The sequence below is a fragment of the Syzygium oleosum genome, unplaced genomic scaffold (assembly GCF_021117445.2).
Source record: "Syzygium oleosum isolate NSW1041296 unplaced genomic scaffold, Sole_v2.1 Sole_v2.42, whole genome shotgun sequence".
NCBI classification, from domain to species: Eukaryota; Viridiplantae; Streptophyta; class Magnoliopsida; order Myrtales; family Myrtaceae; genus Syzygium; species Syzygium oleosum.
The window spans coordinates 709,931-729,356 of NW_026607526.1; the positions used below are offsets into that span (position 1 = coordinate 709,931).

At 43.2% G+C, this 19,426-nt stretch overlaps 3 protein-coding genes across 4 annotated transcripts; 1 reads left to right on the forward strand and 2 right to left on the reverse strand.

Moving 5' to 3' along the window:
• Positions 1–8,727: 8,727 nt before the first annotated feature.
• LOC115693149 (GDP-fucose transporter 1) lies at positions 8,728–10,391 on the reverse strand. The gene has a single exon (XM_030620123.2). The coding sequence runs from the start codon at positions 10,003–10,005 to the stop codon at positions 8,959–8,961; it is 1,047 nt and encodes a 348-aa protein (XP_030475983.1). The 5' UTR covers positions 10,006–10,391; the 3' UTR covers positions 8,728–8,958.
• A 1,057-nt stretch (positions 10,392–11,448) lies between these two features.
• LOC115693146 (pentatricopeptide repeat-containing protein At1g31430) lies at positions 11,449–15,321 on the forward strand. The gene is made up of 2 exons (XM_030620113.2): positions 11,449–13,807; positions 14,578–15,321. Exon 1 carries the CDS (start codon positions 11,477–11,479, stop codon positions 13,469–13,471), a length of 1,995 nt encoding a protein of 664 aa, XP_030475973.2. The 5' UTR covers positions 11,449–11,476; the 3' UTR covers positions 13,472–13,807; positions 14,578–15,321.
• Positions 15,322–16,239: 918 nt separating this feature from the next.
• LOC115693147 (3-ketoacyl-CoA synthase 11-like) lies at positions 16,240–18,908 on the reverse strand. 2 transcript variants are annotated; one of them, XM_030620118.2, is made up of 2 exons: positions 18,579–18,908; positions 16,240–17,979 (listed from the first exon to the last, which is right to left on the reverse strand). In XM_030620118.2, exon 2 carries the CDS (start codon positions 17,972–17,974, stop codon positions 16,439–16,441), a length of 1,536 nt encoding a protein of 511 aa, XP_030475978.1. In that variant the 5' UTR covers positions 17,975–17,979; positions 18,579–18,908; the 3' UTR covers positions 16,240–16,438. The 2 variants fall into 2 exon arrangements, with proteins under 2 accessions (XP_030475978.1, XP_030475977.1); XM_030620117.2 differs by having other exon boundaries at positions 16,240–18,036.
• Between the last annotated feature and the right edge of the window lie 518 nt (positions 18,909–19,426).

Consider the following 19,426-nt stretch of genomic DNA (forward strand, 5'->3'; position numbering starts at 1 on the left):
AAAAATCGTGGGACTTATCGTACCGCAGCCAAATTTAATTTTAAACCGTCACTTTAATCCTAAATATTTTCTTACGATAACTTTTTCAATTGTGTTAATTTAATCCTAAAGATTTTTAAAACTTGCCAATTGGATAATTGGCTAGAACGATTACATTGAGAAATCGTTAAAAGGTTTAGGACTAAACCAACACAATTGAAAAGTTTAGGATTAAATTGACAGATCGTCAAAAGGTTCAAAACTAAATTGACGCAAATTGACCGCAGTACAGTAAGTTTAACGCTTTTTTTTACAATTTTCCCACTTGACAATCATGCCTCGTTTGAATTATGTATTTCGAAATTTGGACGCAAGAAAAGTGTTAGATGATATCACGTGGATAATAAGATTGGTCGATTGCTCCATGTAACCCTCGTATCTGTTATTGTGCGCCTGCCATTAACTATCGCCACAATGACCTTCGTTCTCTCTTCATTCTCTCTTCTCTCATTCTCGGCAGGACTGAACTCAAGCCCGGTGAATCTCCCTCCATGAGGCATCGAGCTCTCAATGGGCTCGACAATCATGGCGGCTCGATAGTTCCACGCCCAAAGGTGGGCCCACGGTCGTGGACGACGACAAGCTGGCGAGCCGGTAGCGGCGGCGACTCGGCGGAGATTGCCACAGGGTAGCGAGGGGAGGTGGACGGGGGCGGTTAAAAATCCAAATTTGAGTTAAAAAAAAAGAAGTCCTTTTTTATCCAAATGAGCTAGATTCTTTTAGTCCTCGTCTGATGTGTAATAATTATTTAAATTGATATTTTCTGTCAATTAACAATGCAAATCTTTTTTTTCTTTTTTTGGGTGCGTGTGTTTTTTGACATATACTCTTGCAGGCAAACGGACGTGTTCTCGATCACAACACGACACTGCTTCCAGATTGTACCCAACAACGGAAGCTGACGGTACAGAGGGAGTTACCATCTAGGGTTTCGGACTCTTCTGTGGAACCTCCTACGCCACAAATTATAGAGAAATATTGCAAAATTTCTAAGTCCCTTTTTACCACAAGTCTAATGATCTTTTGGCAAGTGCTGATCCAACTGTTAAAGTAAACGGGGTCCATCCGTATTTCACCCGAATTCAATTGACGTCACGAGCGAATCTCTAAATGGCTCGTGCCGCTTCGCTTAACCCTCAGCATATCTCGTACGGAAAGACTTCCCGATCATCGCTAGAATCTTGGCGGGGCTGCAGTGACGAGCTCACTAGCTTCGAATCTTCGAGCTGCTGCAGGTGGCGGTGGTACTAAAGGAATTATGATTCAAATCGAGCATTCTGTAATACGAATAGGAACCTTATGGTAATGCACGGATGGGATTGCCGGCCCCGATCGCCCCTCCCTATCCTTTTTGCTCATCCAACACATCCGTTAGTCAAATGGAATAATATTAAAAAAAAAAGAGGAAGAAATAATTGCTTGTCAATTTCTCTTTTGGGGGAGATTGAAACGGGGAACCAAACGTGGATAGGAGAACACTAAAATGACCCGAAAATGACACTTTAACAGCTTGCAATTGCATGCCCTTCGCACGTAACTTTCGATGATTCGAGATTTCCATTCATTTTTTTTTGGATCGAACCCACAAACTAATTAAACCAACCAACGAGATTTCAAGCCTCTTCAGCTCTCAATTTGAATACCATATCCCAAAAATTAAAATACATTTACACAATATATATATGAATATATTATTATGGATTAATATCACGAAAAATCCCCAATCGATACACCTGTGACAAATTTGCCCTCCGTTAAATTGGATTAATACCACGAAAAATCACAAATTGGTAAAACTGTGATAAATGGATGGTAAAACCTCAAACCGGTATACCCGTCTGCCACGTGTTATCCGACTCAGAAATTTTGCATTGAAATTTAACGGAAATTAACAGAGGGTAAATTTGTCACGAATGTACCGGTTATGGATTTTTCGTGATATTAATCTATATATATTATATATATTATACGTCCATACCTGCAAGAACTTTATTCATTCCCGAGAGAAATTATTGTTGCTTTGCTGCTATTTCCATCACTAATAAGCTTCTTGAGATTTGTAGCAGTCAACTTGGGACTTCAAGGGAATATTCACACTGTCACCCACCCTAACCCATCTCCTCCTCCTCCTCCTCCTTACTTCAACTTAATATCATCCTTTTCTTCATTTTTCATAAAAATTTATCAAATTATATATATATATATATATCTACAGTTTGGAAAGAATAAATTTATAATAAGGTAAATTCTTTATTTTTATTTTTGCATGAAGATTTAAATGGGGAGGTATGTGTTAGGTGATGCCATTAGGTGGAGTGGCAATGCCATCGTGATGGGAATATTCCATCAAATGAGACGTGTGTCGCGGGAGCGAAACAACAGGTGTCGTTGTTGATGAATTAATCTACGCACATCAGGTGCGATTAACATAAAGAAAAGGAGGGAAGGATCTTGATTAAAATAAGATCAGTCCGGACAAAAGGGTGATTAAATTTGATACTGAGTTGCGCAAGTTGGCGGGTGAATTATTTAGCTTCGAATAATGATCGAGCTGGGAACTGATCGAGGAATTTTGGCGGAGTTAATAAAGATAAAGATCAGGGGGGTTATGATCCACTGCCGAGGATCAGAGCCGAGGGCTCACATCTCGCGCGTAACCAGATCTCGCGATGGATGATCACTCGCGGGACTTTCTAAGTTGAGATTGGCGAACTGTATGTATACCTTTTTGTGGGATTGAGGACAGACTCACCCAGATTAATATCCGGCTATAGCATTTTCAAAATCTATCGGTGATCGGATCGTATTATGTCAGCGGTCTCTGTTTGAGTAAACCGAAGCAAACCCATCTGACAAATACACGCTACGAGATAGCCGAGGCAAATCCAATAAGCACGAGAAACGATTACACGAGCATAGTGCACGTAATGAAATCGAATCCGAACCATTGAGAATGATGTGGGTCGTGGACAGATCTAAAGATATATATATTTAAGTGCATGTATTAGGGTTCACTGAGAACTTTCTCAATAAATACAGGCAAGGGGGGGTACTATGTGAATTATTTTATTAGGGCTGGAAGTTGTGGTCCTTTTGTGAGACGTTGAGGGTTCAGTTGAGCGTCAGAGCATGAGTGTACCCTAAGATTTAAAGAACAGCTCGCTCAACCGTTGACCGCTTAAACACTAGCAGGGTTATAAATTAACAGAATCCGAAAATCCAGGGACTAGATTGCAACGATGAATTGATAAAACTTGGAATTCGTGAAGATTCGTAGGTGGGAATTGTAAATTTCCTGACGAGAATTTTCGGATACTTTTTCCTGTTGACCCAGTTCTAGTACACGGGGGAAGTTGGTCAAACAATATTCAGCCTGTGACATTGAGTGGCGTTTACGAGTGCGAGTGTGTCCCCGAGATGGTTGCAAGAATAATTGTGGGGGGTCAAGGAGACCGCGAGGTCAAAGGTTAGATCCAACTTAAAACGAATGAGGTGCAAATTGAAAGGGTCCTCCTTCGAGGGCGACTAGCCGGAGAGGTCCGTCGGAGTAACACTGACACCGGCACCGTCGATGAGTATAGCCGGTGTCGCCTGACCAGTTTGGATTACCCTTAAAGTCGAGGGTTTGATTCCTATCCGTGCCGGGGGTCGGCTCCCGAACCGTACGTGAACCGCCTTGTATGGCTCTTGCGAAGAAGGTTGAAGCCCCCTCTCTCTCAATAGAAATTGGAAAGGCCAAAAAAAATAAAAATGGCATCTCATTCGCAAGACAGAGACTTTTCCAAAAAAAGCATTCGCCCTCTTATACAATGGTGCTATTATAGAAGCAGCTTCGTTCCTTTGACTTCTTTTCTTAGTCAAGCTTCCTCGTTCCTTAATGTTGTCTCGGTCCATAATTTCGTACTCCCGCTCCTTGTAGCCTAGTCTATATCCACACAGCCGAGGTGATCCCATACCGACCCCTTTCCCTCAATAGACGGCTAAGTGACTATTGGGGTTTATCTTACTTTGGTTGTAGAAGAGACTGAAGATCGATTAAATTAGCTTTTGGGATGTGAGAGGCCTAAGATCACCCAACACCAGTATAAGAACATAGGCTACCAACAAATCTGGACCCTCCAATCACATAGAGAGGGTTGTTGCGGTTCTGACCTAAGCCCGATGTGAGGGGGGAGTAGAGATTGTTAGGGTTTAGTCCACATCGGTTATGGAAAGAACTGGTGATCAGCTTACAAATGTAGGGGAAATCATCATCATTTGAGCTAGCTTTTGGGGTGAGAATAACCCAAGACCAAAAGAATCTCGATTTCCAAGTCATTCACGACGGGCTTCGATTCGCGTCTCACCATTTACCGAGCTCAAAAGGGTCCACGAGATTAACCGAGCATTTCACGGATCCGAAATTTTACTAATCGCTTGTAACGCAAGTTTTCTTGTGGTAAAAAAAGGGGAAATCCTTGGGCTTCGACGGTGATTTTCTAACCTTGGTTTTGTGCAAATTGCGTTGTTTACGGAATTAGAGAACAAGTGTGTATTATGTCTCTCATTAAACTTATAAGATGCATCTCATTAAACTTATAAGATGCAGAGATTCTCTATCGTGTGTATCTGCGCCGTTAAGGCAAAAATAACATATATTATATTTTCTCAAAAGTTTCGAAGCATATAATAAAGTATAAAAATATCGAGGCGTTACACGATCCATGCAAAACCCTTTCTTAAGTATATTGCAATTTGCATGCACATGTCTTGCCCTAATTTTTTAGGTTATCGAAAACCGAACCCCCCTCTCTCTCTCTCTCTCTCTCTCTCTCTCTCTCTCTCTCTCTCTCTCTCTCTCATCCTGCGATTTAGGAAGACATAAACAAATTTTAATCTTAATCGCATTTTAAAAATTAAAAAAAAAAGAACAGAAAAATTATTTATTCTCGCAGTGTGAGAGAGCTGTATGTGAATCCAAAAGATAAAATTGGTTAATTGGTTAGTTAAATATTTACGGGTCGAAACGTGGATTTGCATGATAGGGTGATTAGGGTTTTCTCGATCTTGGACCGCTTCGGAAGAAGTAAATTTTTAGTGTTTATATTAATTTGGGTACATAATTAGAGATGACTAATCTCAATCCACAAGAGGACCGTGGAAATCAGGGCATGTTGGAAACCCTAGACGACTCGGTTCTCGGGGGCTTTGCACTTACCAAATTCTCGATTGTTTCATATGCTTGTTGTCTTCCTTTTGGAAAATAAAAGAATATCGCTCTCACGAAACTATAACATAATCGAGAACTGCTTGGCCGCACGCGTGCGCACCTGCTATTAGAAATCAATTGGGAGCATCGATACACAAGGGTCCGGCCTCCGGCGAGACCGGCCGTACGCTTATGTGGTACAGCTCACATATTCGAGATGCCGGAAGCTAAGTAAAAAGGGGCGGAAACGGGTTCGCCAATTTGAGCGATTCAGAGACGTAAAAACGGCTTATCTTTCGCGAAAATCGCCCATTATTTGAGGGACCAAATTCCAGCGATGCGCCGAAGAAGGAAAGAAAAATTCGTGAAGAAGCATGTGAACGTGATGTGGTCCATTAAGTTAAAATTTGCATGGAATTTGGGACCATCCCTTGGACTGGCCCCCCCAAGAAATTCGAACGTACAAGGGCAAAAGGGCACGATTCTTTTATTACTACACATGTTATTGACCAATTGAGGCCCCGAGTGATTCGAATGGATAAATGGGATTTCGACACGTGTCATGTTTGGGGGTGATTTTTATAATCATTGCTGTTTTCTTGGGGGGAGAAAAGAGAAGAGAGAAAAGAATTGAGGGGCTTTTATAATTTTTATGTGCGGTGGAGAATGGGGACCAGCATTTCCCAAAGAGAGAGCATGTGTGTTTTGGGGGACAGACAACTCGTCTCCGATGCGTGACCACCACCGTTCTATCAGCGGACATTATCACGTTATATTGCTCCTCCGTGATTATCTGGCCCATCGGTCCGTTCTGGGGCATGTCGTAATCGTGTTTGTAATTGGCGCGGGATCGGGTCGGTCTGAAGCATCTCGATCTCTACTCGCGTCCGATTCACACGAAACATAAGGAGCTTGGGCGTGCCGTGTCGTGTTCTTGGGTTTTCTCCCGTGATTCGCGTTTCGCATCGTGTCGTGCGATAGGGGTGAGCATGGTTCCGGGTACCAGACCAGTGAGAACCTGTCGGTTTCAGGTTCCAAAATATGCAGAGTAGGTTTCGGGTTCCCAAAATTGAGGAACTCGTTTCGACGGGTAGATTCTGGATTCTAAGTAGGTAGACCCTGGAACTTATAACTTGTGACAAGTTTTTGTAATTTTCTTAGTCTATGTCTTCGCGTGATCCCGCAGTATTCCATGGCGTCCGATGATCAGTGTATAATTTTGAACCACTAATCTGAGTTTCTATTTTATGGCTGAGACTTTTATTTTGTTAATATTTCATATTTATCGTTTTTTTAAACACAAGTTGTGATGAGTGGATTGTAGTAACAACCGGTGGCTATAAAAGGTGATATCTAACTGTAATTGTCCAATTAATAATACATGTGGAACCTGGGTAGATTCTGGAACCCGTGACAGGGTCCAAGTGAAACCTGTACGGAATCTGGAACCGCTCACCTCTATCGTGCGAACCGTTCGTGTACAGCATCGCTAGCAATCTACATAGGGCCAGCCAAGTCGGGTGACGCCATTGGAATTTCACATCTTGGCACGCGGTTTGCACAGGCGAGGCCGGAACGAAGCGGTGATTCCTCGATAGTCTCCTGTTCCTCGCGAGGACCGCCCGCGTCCGGCCAGATCGGATCAGTGGAGCTCGGAAGAGGGATCACTAGTACTGAATGAATACCAATCGGCAAAGGGCAGATGATAGTGTAGATTGCACATATAGCGAATCAGCAAGGACTGTGGTACATGTGAACTGTCGAGGTAGTGAATTCCACCTAACTCGGCTCGAGCACAATCATTCGGGGACCAAATCTGGAGTAGGTGGGAGGGAAAGCGAAATAGTGCAAGATTCATGTGGATGGCAACTGCTAAATTTGGAGAAAACAGTGAGATCGTGTGGGGATGGAACGCCCGGTTCGCCGGAGAAATAGTGGCGGCGGTAGGTGGCGACGAGTTGGAGGGATGGGGGCGCCGCCGGCATCGGTGATTGAAGGATTGTCGAATACTGTTTGTTGTGGTCGAGTAACTCCGGCAACTGCAATCCTCGTCTGGGGCCCAGGCCATGTGTAAAAAGAAAAAATAAAAAGAAGAAGAAAAGAAAAGAAAACATAAAAAAAATCAAATAAATATTTCAGTAAATTTAACAAAACTTGCAAAAATTATCTATATCAGTATCGAGCATGTCACGTAGCACGACCACCATCCACATTATCGATTCCAATCAAAATTGATCAGAAGAATTAATTGGCAAATCGTTAAAATGTTTAGGTTTAAATTAGCACAATTTAAAAGTTTAAGGCTGAATTGGTTGTTATATTATAAGTTTAGGACATTTTTGACGATTTTCCCCCGTCCTTAATGCTCACTCTCACACAGTGATACCATGTTGCTCGCTGCGCATCCATCCCACCTCGTTAAGTCGTCTAGTATACCTATCCTAAACAAAAGGTGTAGATACAGATAGATGATGCTATTCATCCTCAAAAGTCAAGACAACACATGCGGAAAAACCATCAACTACTCTCAATACAGATGATACTTCCTCGTCGCATCGCGATATATAACACTCGATCGCTCGGAATCTGGCATGTAGCATCTCTCATTCTTCCTGTTCCGAGGCGATTGTTCGCTTCGACCCGCGATAGAATTTCTCGGAAATATAAACGGAGTAGGGCACCTTTGCAGTTCGAACTCAAAGCACACTTAATTAAGCCTTAATTAATCAGGGCTTGTGGCCTAATTCCTTGATAACTAAGTTCATTGACGATGTCTGCTATTTTACTGGGCCCTAATACACTCACTTCACTGTACCTTCCTAAAAGACACAGGCTTCTTGGATTCCAAAACCGGAGCCCAAAACCAGTACATTGTCTTTGAACCTGGCTTTCTTCCTTAATCAACACTCCCTCCACATGTCAGAGAACTACAATGAGAAGAAATGAGTTGATGCAGGGACGAAGTTTTCCAAAGGTAATGCGAAACGGTTGTGAGGGTTGTATCGACACCGGATATAGCTCCGGAACATAATTCTTGAGGCTTTGGGTTTCATTCAGACAGTCAAAAATCGACGAGACAACCAGAATGGTCGACTACTTGATGCGCAAGGAACAACCGGTTGTTAATCCAGAAGAACAAGACTTAGCAGATTGAAGATCTCTGCAAGTTCAGTTCATTGGATATAGGACTAGGTCTACAAAGGATAAACCAGCAATGCTCCTACTGGATACTGCAGCCAAGGGTGACCGAAAAAAGTTCGGAGGCGGCTGTCAGCAGACAAGCCATTTATACAGCCATTGTATAAGGCCCGTCGCTTCTTTAACAAGTTCATTCTGCACAACTCTTAAGGTAGTAGCTAGATATAAGAGACAGTAAATGTCGAAAGATGCAAACCTTCAGTCTGTGGTTAAACTTAGACTCTCACCAAACGATAAACTAGTAAAACAGCCACATTGCCAGGTGCTTTATATGCAAAACATGCAAGAATGCCGGAAAAGTAGTAGAAGAAGCATCCAATGACATACGATTTACTTGCAAAAGCAATTGAACAACGTGTAGCATAATCCATAAGAACATCAATATTCTCTAAAAAGAGACAACAGAATCACAATAGTACGCAAAACATTTCACAAACTAAAGGCCTCAAATTTCAAATAGCTTTATGCTAAAGATGGCGCATCAACTATTCTATTCACCATCTAGAACAATCAAAGAGGCAATACAATGTAACTCATAAAGCAAGTTTACCAGTCACCCTTCCCTGCCTATCCTCTACAAAATCATCGCCTTCATTCTCGCTGTCCACCTGCTTAGGCATAGTAGACTCACGCGGAGCTGTAGTATTGCTCGTTCCACTGACCGACTGCTGGTACGTGACTCCTCCAACAATAGTAATGCATAGACAAACTAAACCAAATGGACTCGCATGTTTCTCCCAGATCAGCACATTGATGACGACCGTAAGAAACTTGTTCACAACCCCAGTCACAGTAAATGCTGTCGCGGAGATTGCCTTTCTCGCGGCAAAACCAAAGAAGCTGATAAGCAAACCAAATACACATGACAAAGAGACAGCAAAGAATGCATCATATTCAAACCAGTTCCCTGCATTGGCTCCCAAAGCAGCGAAAACGTCACCGTACTCTCCTGTGAGAATCCAGAAGACCGGAGCCATCATCAACGATAGCAAATTGTTGTACAACACAAAACCCCAAGTGTTCAATCCAAGATTCATGACCATGTGCTTTATGTACACCATCTCGGTCGTGATCGTAATCAAATAAGCAAATGCCCACGAATACGCAGTCAATGTGAAAGCCGAGTCGGTGGCCACGTACCCAACAGCACCACCTAGGATAATGACTAGCGATGCAAATGTTAACTTCGACGGGCACGGCTGTTTCCTGAATGCGGTATCGGCCAAGGCAACCAGAAGGGGCGTCAAGGACCGGAAAACGATAAACGTGTCCACATTGGCATGGCGCAAGAGGTTCGTGTTCGTGAATATCGCGAGATAGAACACGAGGGCAGCAGGCAAGAACTTCTTGGCAGTTTCGACGACGAAAGGGTCGTGGTGCAGAAACCCGAGCTTCCCCAGCACCCAGACGCCCAAAGCAGAAGTCAGGTACTGCAGTGCGGTCAAGAGGCCAGGGTAGTTGAACTTGGTGATGGCGTACTTGTTTATCACGGCGAGCAAGCTCGAGGAGAGAGCGTACCCCACCACGAGTCCGGTCGTGGCGAAGTACGGCTTCTGGGAATCTAATCGGAGCGAAGACATCGTATATCGCCAAGCGCGGCTCCTAATCGAGCCCCCAATTCGGCAAAGCAAGGCGCCTAACAAAAGGAAATCTAATTGGGGACTTTCAACAGATACCTGACGCGCGGGCGGGTGCTCAAGAAAGCCAACTGGGTCAGTTGGAAACGGCTCGCATTACCGAGAACAGAGCCGCGATCTGTCGTCGGAAGCGAGCGCGACGCTTGCCGGACGGAGACGGACCCAGATGCGAATTCGGCAACGAGAACGGAATTCAAAGAGCTACCCTGGAACGAGGAGATCGAGAGAGCGAGAACCTGGTGGGATCTTGGGGAGGGAGATCGGAGCCCGAGATCGGACGGGATCTGTGTCGGGCGAGACGAGATGGGAGTCGGAGGAGGGTTCGAGAGAGAGAGAGGGAGAGGGAGAGAGATAGACAGAGGGGGACAACTCTTGACTTGCATCAGTCGGTCGTCCCACGTGAAGCTGCGATGCAAGCAACATCGTCAAAATCCCATAATCGACGTCATTTTGGACCTTTTTTGCAACCGGCGATTTTCCCCCCGCTATTTGTTTATTTTTCGTTTGCTGCGATTTTCCTTCGGATTAATACCGCGAAAGACCTTAAATCGGTACATCCGTGACAAGTTTACCCTCCACTGATTCCTGATAAATTTTACTATCAAATTGTTGCGTTGGATGACACGTAACAGTTGACGGACGTACCGGTTTGGGATTTTGCCACCCGTTTATCACATGTGTATTAATCTAATTTAACGACAACTGACGGAGGGTAAATTTGTCATGACTGTACCAATTTGAGATATTTGGTTGTCCAAAAATTAATTAGGGGTAAATTTGGTAAGGGTGTGTACCACTTTTGGATTTTTCGTGATCAAAAAATTGGTTTATGATAAATTTATCACAAGTGTACCGATTTGGAGTTTTTCATAATATTAACCCTTTTTCTTTTGTGGTTTTCCTTGTTTTTTCATTTGGATTTTCTCTTTCGCCGAAATTGCGAAATACAGAGAGATCTCGACCCCTCTTTTCCGACCGCCACACGATTGAATTCTAATTGAGTCGTACCGACCGAGATGGCAATCAAACTATCCGAAGCATTAAAGAGAACATATAGTATCCACATCCATGATTCTGAAGTCGAGTAACTTATGTAGGTCATGTCGCCATCTCTCCAATTTTGTGATTTTAAGCTTATTTTGATCTATGATACTCCATCGCGCCAAATATAGGTTCCGCTTTCAGCAAACGATTCTGCTAAGAGGCAGAGCAAAAATCTAAAAGTAAGTTGAAAGTTAGAGCAAGACAGACCAAAATAAATTCAATGGGAATAAGAATAAGAGACCATAGTCGCACTAAATTGAAATTTAAGGGCTAAAACCTCAATATTTTTTTTTATTTTTTTTGTTTAATTTATAAATATAATGTATATGTTTTAGTGCTTTATGCCCCTCCTCCATCTCGAGCCTCGCACATGTTCGCTCGACTCAGAGCCCCGCTCCTTCCGTCGACGCCCCGCCGCGTCCGTTCACGGCGCTTCCTCAGCTCCTCCTCCGACTCCGTTTCTCCGACCCCGACATCGTTCGTCTCGCACCTCAAGAGCTGCAAATCCCTGCGCCAGCTCAAGCAAATCCACGCCCGGGTCTTCCGGGCCGGGCTCGAGCAGCACGAGAACGTCCTCAACAAGCTGGTGGCCTTCTGCGCCGACCCTTGTCGCGGGGACCTGCGTCACGCGGAGAGAGTGCTCGGCCACGCGATAGACCCGAGCTTGTTCGTGTACAACGTAGTTATCAAGGCGTTGGCGAAGAGGGGTGAGTTGGGAAAAGCTGTGTCGGTCTTCCGTAAGCTGAGGGAACGTGGGGTGTCCCCTGATAATTTTACGTACCCGTATGTCTTGAAGGCCATTGGGCGTTTGGGAGCCGTAGATGAAGGCGAAAAGGTTCATGGGTATGTGGTGAAATCTGGGCTTGAGTTCGATGCGTATGTCTGTAACTCGCTCATGGATATGTATGCAGAGTTTGGCAGGACCGCGAGCATGGAACGGGTGTTTGATGAAATGCCTGAGAGAGACGTTGTTTCTTGGAACGTGGTGATTTCTGGGTATGTTAGGTGTCGGAGGTTTGATGATGCTGTTGGTATTTTTGAGAGAATGCTGGTCGAGAGCAACGCGAGGCCGGACGAAGCTACTGTTGTGAGCACGCTGTCAGCTTGCACGGCATTGAAGTCATTGGAACTTGGCATGGATATTCATGATTATGTAAATAAGGAGCTTATATGCACGTCGATTATTGGCAATGCCTTATTGGATATGTATTCGAAATGTGGCCATTTAGACGTGGCTCGCAAAATATTTGATGAGATGCCAACTAAGAATGTTATCTGTTGGACGAGCATGATTTCTGGGTATGTGAACTGCGGTCAGCTTGATGAAGCTAGAGAGTTATTTGATAGGAGTCCAGTTAAGGATATTGTCCTGTGGACGGCTATGATCAATGGCTATGTGCAATTCAATCGCTTTGATGAGGCGATCAATTTGTTTCAAGAGCTGCAAGTTAGGGGGATTAAACCTGATAAGTTTACTACCGTTGCTCTGCTCACTGGTTGTGCTCAATGTGGAGCTCTAGAACAAGGGAAATGGATTCACAGATACATAGATGAACACGGAATACAGCTAGATGCTGTTGTTGGAACTGCTCTAATCGACATGTATGCTAAATGTGGATGTATAGACAAAGCCTTGGACATCTTCTATAGGTTAAGGATTCATGACACAGCCTCTTGGACGGCTATCATATGTGGGCTCGCCATGAATGGCAGAACGGGTGAAGCATTGAATCTGTTCATAGAAATGAGAGATCATGGATTCAAACCAGATGACGTAACATTTATTGGTGTTTTGAGTGCGTGTAGCCATGGAGGATTAGTTAAGGAAGGTCGCCGACTGTTTAGCTTAATGACAGAAACTTATGGGATTGAGCCGAAGGTAGAGCACTATGGGTGTATGATTGATCTCCTTGGTCGTGTCGGATTATTAGATGAAGCAGAGAAATTAATAGAAAAGGTTCCAAATGAAAATGATGAAATTGCAATTCCACTTTATGGGGCTCTGCTTAGTGCTTGCAGACTTCACAGTAACATAAACATAGGAGAACGGATGGCCAAACGGCTTGTGAAAATGGAATTTAATGATTCTAGCATCCATACTCTTCTTGCCAATACCTATGCATCTGCTAACAGATGGGCAGATGTTGCAAGGGTAAGAAGTAAAATGGAAGATCTCGGCATAAAAAAGACACCCGGTTGTAGTTCAATTGAAGTGAATGGTATAATCCATGAATTTACTGTTGGAGGTCCATCCAGTCCTGAGATGTACGATATATGTTTCATGTTGGACAAAATGATGGATCTTTTAGTGGGCTCTGAAGAAAGCAAAATGGGAGAAGAAGACGTGGTTACATTAAGTTTCTGAAGAGACCACGTTGCATAATGGAGTTCAGTTTTAAATGAGACTCAAACGTTCAACTTGAAGGATTGCAACAGAGAGACACATTTTGGCCAAAACACTAATTCCATTATTCATTAAACCGTGGCCATGCTAGCGAGATCATGTCTCCTTGCTTCTAGATTTGTCCTTGTGAATTCAAAATTAAACATTCTCTTGACAAATAGTCGTGGTTCATGGTTTCAGTTGCATACCCCTACAGAATTATCTGCCCATATTTCTGTTGACACTCACAGTGGTAATGCTGAAAGTTTATGCTTTGCTTTATGGGGTACATCGAAGGAGTTGATCTTTCACATACAGGTTTGTACTACTTCCCTTATCAGTCATCAGGGTTGCTTTCTCTTGTTCTGACCAAGTGGTTAATTTCTGAGTTTTGTTTCTGCATAAGAGATCACTGCGTTCTGGTCGATGATAGTAGAAGTCGCCGAAGTTCCACTTCCAGGCTAACAGTTCATGCCCTATCCTTTTCTATGAATGTCTTAGTGTGGTTCCTTCTGTTAACCGAATGCATTTCTATCCTTTAGACAGAATATTTGATTATGAGCATAGCATATGTGACTTCCCACTGTTAGTCACCTAGTTATGCAACTTTTCTTCTTGGTTTGGATGATTATCTAAATTGGGATACCATTTCTTAAGAAGTTTAATGAAGTTTCTTAGGCAGCTAATTTGGTAACTCCAAATATCTAGGAGTACAGTTCTATAACCAAGTGCCAATATGCTTGAGGCTTCCTCGGATATTTCCTGTCTGGGAAGTCTTGATCTTGAAACTCATTTCCATTGGTGGTATTGGTAATGTGGTGTAGGTTTTGACTGCTATAGCCCAATGCCCCATCAAGAATTCCATCAACTCGATCGACTATGGACCTTATGTTGAAAGTAGATTGTTGGTTTTACACTATATTCCCTTACTGCAAAAAGTGCTGTTATTTCCATTCTATTTGACCTATAGAATCCTGCTAGTGAATGTGCGAATCATAATAAGTAAGGATCTTGGAGCAACAAAATTTTCTTTCTCTAATAGGAGACTTGATCTAGAAAAATTTATGACAACAATGTTCAACCTACAGGTCCCTGGGGGCTGAATAAGTGTCTGCTCTGCATAGGTCGAGGACCACACAAGGTGGAGAGTGGGGTGTATTGGTGCAGTCTGCTCAGGTTAGGGAGCTCGCAGTCGCAGGAAATGCCTGCAAAGATCACGAGGTGCACCTTATTACTCCCCGACACTTGCAGCTCAATATGCAGCGAGGAGATGAAGAGTTCAACATTCTTATGAAAATAACACTGGCCGGTGGAGGTGTTATTTCCTATTTTCAGGTCACTTCATAAATCAAACCAAGGACTAGATTCCTGTGCAGCCGTGTAGGAAATGCCAGCAAAGATCACAACGTTCACCTTCTTACTCCCCAACACTTGCAGCTCAATATGCAGTGAAGTGATGAAGAGCTCGACAAACTTATTAAAAATTTAAAATAACTCTTGCTGCTGGAAACGTTTTTTCCCACTTTCACAGGTCACTTCATAAATCAAATGAGGACTAGATTCCTGCGCAGCTGCATACCATTACAATGTTGTAACTAGAGCCTTCATTATGTGGTTTCTCCGGTAGTGCTTCTTGTGTAATGAACTCAAGCATGAGTACGCTCACGTTAGTTACATTTATCTATGTTTCTATAAATTGCTTTCTCAGTTGGCCAATAGGAATGTAGCGGCAAGTTCTATCATGTACTGTGTGCAAGCTCACCCTATCAAAGTCTTAGTGTAAGAGCTCTGCGCAAGACTGTCATTCTCCATGAAACAGCTTTTGATTGTCCTTTTGAGATATTACACCATGTAACATCGAGATACCATTTCATTGTTATTACCATGTTGATGATTGCAAGAAAAAGAAAGAGAAGGTTTGCTTGAGAAGAAGAACAAGAGCCTTGGATCCCAACTTCCACTTCGGTTTCACAGAAGAAACTGCATTTAGGTGATACAGTTAGTCTAGCAAAGACAGGGAGTCACTGCACTGGTGAAAAGAAAACCTTTTATCAGTTAACTCGTCTTCCCAAGCAATGTAAAGCAGAGATAGAAGTCCCCAGGTAGATTTAATTTCAATTGACAGTACTAACTCGAATCTACATCTACTCACAATTCTAGATAGTAATCCAGTAACATTACATAGGCGACAACAATTCACAATATCTGTATCAGAAATTGAGCTACTGATAAATTTTAGAGTTAATACCACGAAAAATCCCAAACTGGTACATCAATAATAATTTTACCCCAAATTAATTTTTTTTACCATAAAAAACCCCAAAATGGTACACTTGTGACAAATTTACCCTCAGTTTGTTTCCGTCAAATTTTACTATCAAATTGCTTTGTTAAATGACACACGATAGCTAACTAATATGCCAGTTTTATGTTTTACCCTCCATTTTTCACAGGTGTACAAGTTTGTGATTTTTTGTGGTATTAATTCAATTTAACGGAAACTAACGAATAGTAAATTTGTCACAAATGTACCAGTTTGGGGTTTTTAGTGATTAAAAAATTAATTTGGAGTAAATTTGTCACAAGCGTACCAGTTTTGGGTTTTTTGTAATCAAAAAAATAATTTTTGGTAAAATTGTTATAGGTGTTTCAGTTTGGGGTTTTTCATGATATTAACCCTAAATTTTATGCCAACGGAAATTGACACATCAATGACCATCACACCGACAGCTGAGTTTTTGACACCCAAGTTTAACTACAAAAAAGTCTCCTGCTCCTCCAATAAATTATAAGTCCAGCACTAGTAAAGATGAGAGACAGCTACTAGTCCACGAAAAATTTACATAAAGAATGGTAACGCCCCAATTAGGAAATCTAAAATAAAAAGAAGTTCGCTCAGCAAATTTGGTAAGAAACTGCATAGGAATGATTGAAACCGAGGACCTGAAATCAGATAGCGGCCACCTTAGGAACATCCACTGGAAAGTTTTGGATTTCATCCATCCATGGGTTCTTCACCTTCTGCGGGTTTATCGTCCTCAGAGCCTTCCATACTGCACTGTTACACTTAAACCCCGACCCGAAAGCAATCTGCCATGTCCTATCTCCCCTCTTGATTCTCCCCTTTGCTTCTGAATACGCCAACTCGTACCAAAGAGAACTGCTCGACGTGTTGCCGAAACGGTAAAGCGTCATTCTTGAAGGTTCCATGTGCCATTCCGAGAGCTGCAGGTTCTTCTCTATTGCATCTAGTACAGCTCTTCCTCCAGCGTGAATGCAAAAATGCTCGAAAGCCAATTTGAAATCCGGGATATAAGGCTTCACCTTCATCTTAAGAAGTTTCTTCCCGACTAATGTGGCAAAGAACAGCAACTGCTCGGACATTGGCAGAACCAGAGGACCCAATGTGGTGATGTTGGTCTTCAGAGCTTCGCCGGCCACTCCCATTAGATCCTTCGACAACGTGACACCAACTTTTCCATTAGAGTCTTCTTCTTGGGTAACACAAGTGAAGCACTTATCATCAGATCCTTTGTGGGTCCTAACCGTGTGTAGCAACCGGTATTTGGACCTTCTCCTGTCGGAGCTTTTGTTTGAAAGAAGAATGGCGGCCCCCCCCATTCGGAATAAGCAATTCGAAACCAGCTTCGAGCGGTCATTCCCAAAGTACCAGTTCAACGTGATGTTCTCCATGCTGATGACCACCGCATATGAATTGGGGTGCACCTGAAGGAGATCTTTTGCGAGGTCGATTGAAATCAAACCTGCACTGCAGCCCATGCCACCCAAATTGTAGCTAACTATATTCCCCCGAAGTTTGTAATGGTTGATGACCATCGCTGAAAGCGAAGGGGTCGGGTTAAATAAGCTGCAGTTAACAATCAAGATGCCGATGTCCTTCGGCTTCACATTCGTCTTCGCAAAAAGCTCATCAAGTGCACCGAACATGACCATCTCAGCTTCTTTTCTAGCTTCCTGCATTGATGGATTTGGAGGAATATTGAGGACAGCTTCAGGAAGATAAGTCGAATCCCCAAGGCCAGATCTTTCAAGGATCTTTCTCTGGAACTCAAGACTCTCCTCTGTGAACGTACCAGTCAGTCGAGACTGGTCCATGAAGATCTTTTTGGTGCATTTCCGAGCTTCATCAGCCTTGTAGCACGAGAAATCGACAAGATAAACAGGACGTGGACGGGTGAGGAAATAGAGGGTGGTCAAGAAAACGAGGAGAGTCGAACACAGGATGACAGATATGAGGTTGAATTGCAGATGAATCCAGAGCTCATGGAGATCCTTCAGTGAAAACGTGGACAGCTGAGCAGCTATAGCCACAACAAATGGGGAGAGGAAGAGGTACATTCCATGAGTGATCACGTAATGGTAACCGAGCTTCACATACTTTAGTTTGACGGATTTCTTGAAATCGGGGAGATTCCGTGACGAAGATGACGGGATCAAGGGTGTACCCAGGTTCGGCTCTGTCATTTTCCCTGTCATACAGTTCGCCCTGTTCAGATCAGATGCAAACAGAGGACATCGAAGAACTCCTACAAAGGAAAACAGCATATGCAGAATCTTCTAAGTGACAAAACTGTATCAAAGTTTTCTCACATGGATCATACTTCACATGCTCACAGCATAGCTGAATTAGTTACAGACAGCAAGGAAAGATGCAACAGAACATGTCAGGTTAAAAATCACATTCCCAACACCATACAGAAACTTACGATCTCTTAAGAAAATTAAACAAACAATCTACATTGTCAAAACAAGCAAAGACCGCGAGTTTTCCCACATTTCCACCTAAAAGACCAAACGCCAAAACTGAGATCAACATCACTAAAAACCTATTCTTTACCCCTCGTTCGCATAACCACAGAAACATAGAACTTTCCAGGACCGAGGCCAATAAAAGTGAACACGCAACTTTTCCAGGATTTGACCAAAAAACAAAAACTTTTCCCTGACAAAGCTGGAATGGAAGACGACCATGACAGAGATTTAAGAAGAAAAGCCAGAATCGGTCACCATCGAAACCAAAACCAATCAAGAACGGCAAATCGAGACCGACCCAGATCGGCAAACTGACCTCGGACCTCGATGACACCCCCACAGATCGATCGAATTCGTCCCGGAGATCGGCCAGGGAACGAGGGTCAACGCGTACGCGACCGGGGAAACCAAGAATATCTCCAACGACGCGACGCGAAGATCGTCAAACGAGGGGGGGAGGGGGTCATATACAAGGAGGAGCCACGCGGAAAGACAAGAAAAAGGCGTGGGTGGGTGGGTGGGGGGGGGGCGAAATTCGAATGAAAGTGGCGAGAAGTACGCGTGAGGATCGTATTTGAAGGCGGCGAAGCCAATTTTGAATGCTCAAGAAGACCTCTTTGGGGAAACCAACATGGCTTTTCAAGATTCCGTGTCTGTTCGTTAAGCCGTGAACGTACGACGAGGGTCGAGAAGAGAAACCGACCCATGTGGCCCATACGAGCGCCGTGCGGTCTCCGTCTTCGTCCTGGCCACTTCTCGCCTTGTCCGAATCTCTCTCTCTCTCTCTCTTCGCTGGCCTGCATTATTTTCTTGAAGCCAGGAGGGAACGATTATGGAAGAGAGAGAAGGAGATTATGACACGCTTTACTTTGAAGATATTTGCAGATGCATGTGATACTTATATGACTATGACACGCTGAAATATTCTCCTCCTGAAATTTTCTTTGAAAATAAAATGAAATTTTCCGATTGTTTCGATTTTTTTTTAAAGATTTTCCCTGAATATTTTTGCTTTTCTCGACTTTATTTGGGAAAAAGAAAAGAGTCATTTGTGACGTATGTAATATTCGGAAGTCGCTCTTTCTTATAATATGTTTAGATAGATTCGATTACAAAAGAGGGTTTTGTACCATAAATGAGGTTGGGATGGTAACGAAGTGCTTT